Source organism: Genypterus blacodes, unplaced genomic scaffold (assembly GCF_046128005.1).
Source record: "Genypterus blacodes isolate CSIRO-AG114 ecotype Tasmania unplaced genomic scaffold, CSIRO-AGI_Gbla_v1 ptg000133l_1, whole genome shotgun sequence".
In the NCBI taxonomy this organism is placed as follows: Eukaryota; Metazoa; Chordata; class Actinopteri; order Ophidiiformes; family Ophidiidae; genus Genypterus; species Genypterus blacodes.
Genome location: NW_027466935.1, coordinates 158734 through 167335, shown reverse-complemented (window position 1 = coordinate 167335; position 8602 = coordinate 158734). Strand labels below are relative to the sequence as shown.

At 43.8% G+C, this 8602-nt stretch overlaps 2 protein-coding genes across 2 annotated transcripts; one reads left to right on the top strand and one right to left on the bottom strand.

The window, feature by feature from the left end:
- The first annotated feature begins 3331 nt into the window (after positions 1–3331).
- Positions 3332–6476, top strand: LOC143010978 (semaphorin-4D-like). The gene is made up of 14 exons (XM_076163616.1): positions 3332–3459; positions 3553–3698; positions 3787–3849; positions 3971–4069; positions 4158–4251; positions 4361–4477; positions 4582–4736; positions 4855–5030; positions 5169–5322; positions 5434–5656; positions 5759–5871; positions 5997–6169; positions 6241–6296; positions 6412–6476. The coding sequence occupies exons 1-14, from the start codon at positions 3366–3368 to the stop codon at positions 6474–6476; spliced, it is 1728 nt and encodes a 575-aa protein (XP_076019731.1). The 5' UTR covers positions 3332–3365.
- A 732-nt stretch (positions 6477–7208) lies between these two features.
- On the bottom strand, positions 7209–7717 carry LOC143010977 (cyclin-dependent kinases regulatory subunit 2). The gene is made up of 3 exons (XM_076163615.1): positions 7659–7717; positions 7416–7543; positions 7209–7255 (listed from the first exon to the last, which is right to left on the bottom strand). Exons 1-3 carry the CDS (start codon positions 7715–7717, stop codon positions 7209–7211), a joined length of 234 nt encoding a protein of 77 aa, XP_076019730.1.
- Between the last annotated feature and the right edge of the window lie 885 nt (positions 7718–8602).

Genomic DNA, 8602 nt, shown 5'->3' with positions numbered 1-8602 from the left:
GCATTCACTGGCTTGTAAACGGACACACACTGGATAGCCCTATCAGGGAGTATCGGCACCAACTGAGCCAGAACCAGGTGCTGGTGAGCAGCTGGCTCAAAGAGGCGCCGCTGATCAAGGACGCCCGGTACAACTGCGTCGCCGAGGCCAGCGCGGGAAGTGACATATCTGAAGTGGACCTCCAGCTCACTATTGGAGGTATGATTAGTTCATGTGTGTTTAGACTTATAACTTCTTTTAATATGTAATATTTTGGGACATGGACATGTATCTAAAAATAAAAGATCTAATTTCACAGATGAGGAAAGCATTCCTTCCAGGGATTTAAGCCAGTGGAGGAGTGCGCTCACAGAGCACGAGCAACTGCTCAAAAGATGGGCAAAGGCCTGGGTAGGTCTTTGTTCTCTGTACATTTGCTTCGCATGTCAGAAAATTCCCTTTACTTTCACTTTGTTGAGTATGAAGACTAAGAAAAGCTGGTTTGACCTTTTTCTACTCCTTCTCTCCCCACAGGATAGCTGTGATGGCCACTGAGCTCTCTGAAGATGACGTGAGTTTCACTTGTGCTGGCTGAATGTCGTCCTCCAACCCAGGTGGACCGGGGTGACATCACCGTTTAATGATCATAAACCAAAGGAATGTGATGTCTCACGTCTTAGGCTGAGGTGTGGTGGACCGTGAAGCGAAAGATTTGCAGCGTCTGCACTTCTGCTGGGGCTCGCCTGGGTGCCATGATGGTGTTGGACTCCGATGAGGAGACGACACTCAATGGTTGCCTTAGTTTGAGGACAGGTGGGCTACCTGCCTTTATACCAAATAGGCTGTTATCCTGTATTTGTATTGATCAGTCTGGAAGCAGTGCTTATGTGTGAAAGAATGCTTCACCATGATGAGCGCTGTGCCCGTTCAGATCTGTTTCGTGTGATTTATTCCTGACTGTACTGTGAATTTTGCACTTTTCCCTCCACAGTCACTGTGTGCTCACCACCTCTATCGTACTGTTTGAAAGCTTCACTTTACACTTTTATCTAATTCTTACCGGGCTTTTTGAAACCCAAAGTTTACTTGAGTGATTTTGGTTGGAATTGTTGGAATGAAGTAGGCTAGTGTGGGTAGTTCACTTTCTTCTTAGCCACTTAAGTCTTTTAAACTTTAAGATCACACCAAAGTCCAAATATTCACAATGAATTTCATGTTTTCTGTCTGCATAAAGCTGTGACTATGTATTTACCTGTGTTGTTAACAATCTTAAAACAGAAATAAAAGGAGTTTGCTTGAATTGCTGCAGACATGGACGTCGTCTCTGCCAAGCTCGGTTTCAGCACGTCGCCATTCATCACATCCTGTTAGTTATTCGAACTTTTAATGTCAGGGGACATCAAATATTCACAGCCCTGTTTCATATGTTCATAAACAACTTACTGCTCCACAAGCATTAATCTAGATTACCATAATGACACATCAGATTTGTCCACAGGAGCACTTTCCGCTCTCTGAATTATTAACCAACCAGCTCCGGGCATTTGTCCTCACAAGGCAGTTAAGACATTTTTCAGAGGACAAAACCTGACTGGAAATCAACTAATCTCCTGTTTACATGAAGGTTATTGTTCAATTCTGACAGAACGCTGAACAATTGCTTTAAATTGCACAATCCACCATATTTGGTGCTATAGCGCCATCTTGTGACCAAATGAAGAACGACAAAATATGAGTCGGGGGCAGTTTTGCAGATGAATGAGCGTGTGGTCTTATCCATCATCCTACAGGTCTTCTGAACAGGAGGATGTGGGGCCCTGAAAGGACAATAACAGACGTATAGATACACATGGGTCTCCAGCATTGAGACTTAACTTAAACCTGTGTCAGGATGTGCGCTTAAAATTGTAATATGAAAGTGGAAAATCAACCAATTATAATGTACACCTTTTGATTTGTAATGGTGTCGGTCATTGCTGTATCTTAGGTTTAAAATCATTTAATAATTAATATCTCTCCTTGTAACTCAATGGTATTAATTAACATACTTATTAGTAAAGCAAATTCATGTACAATTAGCTTACAAATGACCAGGATCATTCTTCCATAAAAACTGCATATGATTATGATTTATTGCGGTCTACTCTTCCTCTCTTTTGAACCTCCGCATCTTCCATCTCTGAGACCCTGACCTAGTTAAAGTAAAATCTATCCCAGCTGGTAGGTATATTGTATTGTTCCTATTGCCTTTGTATTTTTGTATTATAGTCATAGATGACACACACACACACACACATACACACATACACATACACACACACACACACACACACACACACACACACACACACACAGTTACAGAAAGCTCAAATGGAGCTCTAGACAAGATTATAAAGATGAACTCTCAAGGCTGCAGATGTTATTGTCCACACAGGAAATCCTTACATCACTCTGCTCTCTCTGAATAGGCTGTCAATGGTGCTTGCCATTCATTCCATTCCAATTGTGGTTCATTCATTCGTTTGCTCATGGACAGGCTCTTATTAGATTAGAAGTGTGGTATATTTGCTCATATAAAACTCACACACAGACTGATACTGTTGTTTATTTAGTCCTTTCTACCAACCTCACCTATTATTATTATTATTATTATTATTATTATTATATCATGTTATCTTTCCTGTTTAGAATGTATGACAGTGTTGTTGTGAGTTTGGATGACCTTGTTGTTTGACGAAGTTCAGATGTAAAGTGATTGTTGGATGACGCCATTGTTAGTGTGATGACGGCATATGGAGCGTTATAACGTTGGAAGCAACAGTTGTTCGTACTCGCGTCCAAACTGTTTTTACTTTTGTCTTTTGAAATTAACCAATATTGTAAAAGTTACCTGATCTGTTCGTACGGGAGCCGAGAGGTGACACATCTACGCGAAGAGGAGACGACTACAGCAGGTATGAAGCTAAAAGTCACCAAGGTTGACAAAACGTAAATAACATTATCACTGTTAATATTTGAAGCAAAAACGAAACAAAACACACGTTAACCTTAATTAACTTTCCTTACTAGAGTTTCTAACTAAAACTCGAAACTTGAAACTAGAGTTGTTAACAAAATAAAATTGTTACTTTGTCCTTCGACCGAATCTTAATACGTAACATTTTATACTCAGTGATATGAATCTTGTAAACTTTCCTCTTTCAAATTATTTTTTAAATCTTTATTTGGATTTTTTATTTAAACTAGTACTTATTTCTGGGACGCTTGTTTAAACGCGAATCGTGTTCACAACATTCACACTGGATGTGATGGCCGTTATTCACGTGTGCGTGTGTGCGTGTGTAGCAGGGGATACTTCTCAATTCCCAAGTTGTCAAGAGTCCAATATGGGATTTGCAATGCTGGGCGTGTTTGTGGGGTTGCTCCTGGAGGTCTCCACCTATAGAGCCCATGCTGTGACCCGCACCTGGAAACGCCAAGGTGAGGCCTGCAGAATGGAGCGCATCTCTCCCCCATCATCAAGGCTGATTGATGAAACGTTCAATCAGACCGATCGGCCAATTTTGTGCTCAGGTTTAGATCTGATGGAGTTTTCCGAGCCGGGGATCTTCAACTATTCCACGCTGCTGCTGATTGAGGAGAGGGATGCACTGTACGTGGGAGCCAGAGAGGCCATCTTTGAACTCAGCAAGAAGAACGTGGCAGTGAGGCACAAGAAGGTATGAGGAAAAATGAGTTGAGACGGGAAAAACACGATCTTTTTGAGTCTTCGATGATTGATTTAGATGTTTCTGTTGCCATTTTCAGGCTCAGTGGGCGGTGGCAGAAGCAGAAGTGACGATGTGCTTCATGAAAGGAAAATCTAAGGAGGTAAGCACATATGTTCCTCACTTAATGTTTTGTCATCATCCTTATTCTGGCTGAAACTGTGTATTGTCTGTTGCTATTGTGTGGTACATCTGTGGCGTCTAATCAGTGTCTTGACCTCCAGAAGGACTGTCTGAACTACATCCGCGTGCTCCAAGTCCTCGACAACGAGCGGCTTTACGTCTGTGGCACACACGCTTTTCAACCGCAGTGTGACTATTTGGTAGGTTCATTTTCAGGCCCCACATATATTAATGTGTGTGTTCTGTGGTTTGACACATTTCTGACACTGATCTGTTTCTGTCCTGTAGAGTCTGTCTGACTTCACCCTGGCAGGTCGAGCTGAAGATGGCAGGGGGAAGTGCTCCTTTGACCCCTCACAGAGCTTTACTACTGTCATGGTTGGTAAGTAGAGGTGGATTTTATGCTTTAATGGAGGTTGAAAAGCTGTCAAACGGACTGGTAGGACAATACATTGCTGTTTTCCCATCTTGTTTCTATACTTTTCTGTCAGATGGAGAGCTGTACTCGGGGACGGCTTATGACTTCCTAGGTAGTAATCGGATCATTTCCAGATATTCTCCATCCCAGCCTTTACTGAAGACAGAGCACTCCACATCATGGCTCAATGGTGAGTGGGGATAATATTGTATTTTACTCTCATTTCCTCGCCATTTGAAAGCTCTGCATGTACCTCTAACATTATCCTTCTGTTTCTCTTTGCTTTCCTTGCAGATCCCAGTTTTGTTTTTGCCGACGTGATTAGGGAGGGGGAGAACACAGCAGATGGTGAGGACGACAAAATCTACTTCTTCTTCACAGAGGAGTCAGTAGAATATGAGTTTTTCGGCAAGGTGGTGCTCATTCCCAGGGTGGCCCGCGTCTGCAAGGTGAGCACACGTCATCAGCCACCTGGACATACTGTATCAGCAGTACACCCTCTTCATCCCTCTGTGCCTTGTCCGTGTGTGTCTACAGTCCTAATGAAACTCTCCTCCGCACCCACAGGGCGACCTGGGGGGGCAGCGCACTCTGCAGAAGAAATGGACGTCCTTCCTGAAGGCCAAGCTTGTGTGCTCTGAGCCTGAAAGTAACCTTGTGTTTAACGTTGTCCGAGACGTCTTTGTCCTGTCGGCAGAAGACCCCAAGGAGACAGTTGTCTATGCAGTGTTCACCTCCCAGTGGTAAGTGGAAGTATGAGTCAGGAAAAGGCATGAAGTGGAACATAGGCCCTAGTAGTTTGTCAGAACTGTCCTGTATTCACATCCTCTCTTGCTGTTCTCACTCCATTCCAATCTCACCGTCCTCTTGTCCTTCCTCAGGTGTAATGAGGGTTTGTCAGCAGTGTGCGCCTACAACATAAAAAACATTGAAGACGTCTTTTCCAAGGGCAAGTACATGAAGAGGATCTATGTTGATCGCAACGAAAAGTGGATGCGTGACAACAGCATCACTCCAACCCCACGTCCTGGAGCGGTTAGTACCTTCATCTCAGTTTGGTGTCACTCACTGACATTTCATTTCATCTACATTAATGTACATTGCAATGAAATATTCAACAGACTTGTCTCTCTCCCGCCCCTCCAGTGCATTAACAACCACATGAGACAGCAGAGCATCTCCAGCTCCCTCCACCTGCCGGACAAGACTCTGCAGTTTGTCAAAGACCACCCCCTGCTGGAGGACCCTGTCCTGCCCATCGGCAGCAGGCCTCGCTTCATCACCAAAGAGGTCAACTACACTCAGATCGTTGTGGAGAGGGTCCGCGCGCTGGACAAGAAAATCTATGACGTCATGTTCACCGGAACAGGCAAGAGAAATGGCACAGGGTCCTTATGGTGCTGACACCCAGACACTCCTGATTATATGTTATTGATGCTGTTAGATAACATTTCTGTACTTCACCCCTCAGAGAAAGGAGTCCTGCATAAGTCTGTGATGTTTGAAGGAGAAGCCTATGTTGTGGAGGAGTTCCAGCTCCTAAAGACCCCTGAGCCCATCAAGAACCTGCTGCTGTCCTCTCAGGTCTGTGAATGTACTGTTGTGGTTAGGAACATTCCTTAAAGAAGAAGATGGTGATGGTGTTACAGTGGTGGAGACGAGGTATTACAAGCCACATTAATGTGTTTCTGTACCACGTCTCTCCACAGACTCGCTCTCTCTACGCTGGATCAGACTCTGGTGTCGTCCAGTCTCCTACAGCCTTCTGCCACAAGTATCCGTCCTGCAAGGAGTGTGTCCTGGCACGGGACCCCTACTGCGCCTGGGACCCTCAAACTCCCGCATGTGTCAATATCTTCAGCACTCCGAGCGAAAGATACGGGTAATGGTCCTACTTACTCACCCTGTGTGCGGAATTAACATGATGATTACTTGGTTTTGTTTGTTTCCCAGGAGGCTGATCCAGAGACTGAACGGTGACGCAGACTCGTGTCCTCTAGGTGCAACAGGTAGCACACAGCAATCCTTCAGTTTAAATGTGTTGTGTTTGTTGTTATATACATATTGTTATAATTTTATATTTCTTATATAAATGACAAAGTAAAAGATCTCTCCACCCAGCAGGCCATAGGGACAAGACCCCCTCAATCTTCTGTCTCCTCATCGTACTGGCCTCCCCCTTCCTCTAGAACAAAGTGGTTCATTGCGCCAACGGTGATGCTGCCAAAACCGGAGCTGACAAGGCACCCCGACCCAAACGGGGAGCCAGATCACCCAGAATCCACTGCAGGCACTTGGTGACACAGAATACGAAATGGAGCCGGTGTGTGTGGCAACGGTGGGGAAACAATGTCTCACATCTGAGGCTGAAGTGTGAGAATGTCATTGACCTTTGACCTGTTTTCTGTCTGTAAATAATCTTATCACAGAAGTATGTGGATTTGCTTGAACTGTTGCTCACATTGACATCAAAATTAATGCAAAGCCTCGTTAAAGCACATCAAAGGAGAGAGCACGTAGAAGAGACTTAATGAATTTAAAGTCACAGTTATGGTAGTAGCGCCATCTTGTGTCCAAATGGAGCACATCAAGCCTAATATGTCCCAGCTGTGACCAGAAGTCAATATTGATGGGAATTTGAACACAACAGTGCTGACAGTGGGACAAATTGGGACATGTTAGACTGCTCATCACATGTTTCTAAGGAAAACATGCAGAATCCAGTTCAAACTAAAGGACACTTGTTGATTCCCCTATTCATGACTTTTAACCACAACAAAGTAACACACATGACAAGTCATTTGATCACTGAAGGCCCTTTGGGTGTTGTTTTTATTAACTGTCGAGGAGAATGTGTCCAGATAAAGATATGGGTATAATATGAGTCAGAAGGAGTCTTGCAGATGAATAAGCGTGTGGTCTTATCCATGATTCTGCAGTGGTCTTCTGAACAGCAGGATGTGGGGCTCTGAAAGGACAATAACAGATATACAGATACATATTGTTCACCAGAATTAAGTTCATTCTTGCAGGAGTAACAAGCATTTAAGGGATGTACGTAAGAGAGATGTACGTAAGAGTGTGTGTGTGCGTGCGTGTGTGTTCGAGCGCGCGCGTGTTTTGTCTACCTGGTTCGTGGATCATGTAGTGGATCCAGCCTCGGGACTGCTGCACACCCAGCTGTCTCCACTCATCTTCAGACATCAGGTGCGACCGTGGGACGTACTTCGCCATTTCTCGAGGCAGAACAACATGTCTGGTGAGTTGAACAACATCATTCATCAGCCATGTTGTGCTTAAAACACATTTTGCACACACACGCTACGTCTTTATAGTCACGAATGAAACGCCATTGACGACGAATGTCTCACCTGTATTCGTAGTGGTCGTCGTTGTACCTGTCCGAGTAGAATATTTGGTTTTTGGACATGTTTTTAAAGGTGAAATGTATTTAATGACAAAACTTGATCGAGGAACTAAAAGGTGACAACAACCCACGTTTTGCTCATAGCCTTTAAATGGAGTTAAAGCCCTGATTGGTAGATTCGGGTCATGTGACCTCATTTTTTCTATGACTTTCAGTCCAAAAAATAAATGAATGAATATTTTACATCTTATAACTTCGGAGGTTTATTGTGGTTTACTCTTCCTCTCTCGTACTTGTTACTGCTTTTTCTCATCCTCCATCTCTGAGACACTGAAATAGTTAAATTAAAATCGATTCCACCTGGCATGGTTGTTCCAATTGCCTCTATAGTGTTGTTACATTTATTGGTTAAACTTGTTTGAAATGTGCAGTAACTACATATAGCTCACACACATGCATTACATTACGATCACTTGGGAGATGCTCTTATCCATAGCGATTTACATTACATTACCACCTTTCGTAGAGGGGGGAGCAATTGAGGGTTCGGTGCCTTGCTCAGGGGCACCCTGGCAGGGGCTCGAACCAGCGACCTCCCGGTTCCCAAGCGGAAGCTCTACCCACTGAGCTACTGCCTCCCTGAACAAGGCTGCAGATGTTATTTTCCACAAAGGAAACTCTTACATCACTCTGCTCTTTTTGAATAGGCTGTCAATGGTGCTTGCCATTCATTTGATTGCGGTTCATTCATCTTTTGGGAAACATGAACCCAAGCTTGTATAATCACTTGCAATGATGTTAATGAGGTGTTGCCGTGAAAAGGCTCCTATTAGGTAAAGAGGGAGTGTTTGCTCATACATAACTCACATACACACTCATACTGTTCATCTAATTTGTCATTAATAACCTGGACACAAATTACAACCAAATGTTAGACTATAATCTGTA

Bases quoted from the DNA above. Each gene is read 5' to 3' on its own strand.
- LOC143010978 (XM_076163616.1), top strand. From the start codon at position 3,366: ATGGGATTTGCAATGCTGGGCGTGTTTGTGGGGTTGCTCCTGGAGGTC. The intron at 3,460-3,552 runs GTGAGGCCTGCA...TTTTGTGCTCAG, and splicing joins CCGCACCTGGAAACGCCAAG to GTTTAGATCTGATGGAGTTT. The intron at 5,031-5,168 runs GTAAGTGGAAGT...GTCCTTCCTCAG, and splicing joins GCAGTGTTCACCTCCCAGTG to GTGTAATGAGGGTTTGTCAG.
- LOC143010977 (XM_076163615.1), bottom strand. From the start codon at position 7,717: ATGTCCAAAAACCAAATATTCTACTCGGACAGGTACAACGACGACCAC. The intron at 7,544-7,658 runs GTGAGACATTCG...TCAACTCACCAG, and splicing joins GACGACCACTACGAATACAG to ACATGTTGTTCTGCCTCGAG. The intron at 7,256-7,415 runs GTAGACAAAACA...TTGTCCTTTCAG, and splicing joins CTACATGATCCACGAACCAG to AGCCCCACATCCTGCTGTTC.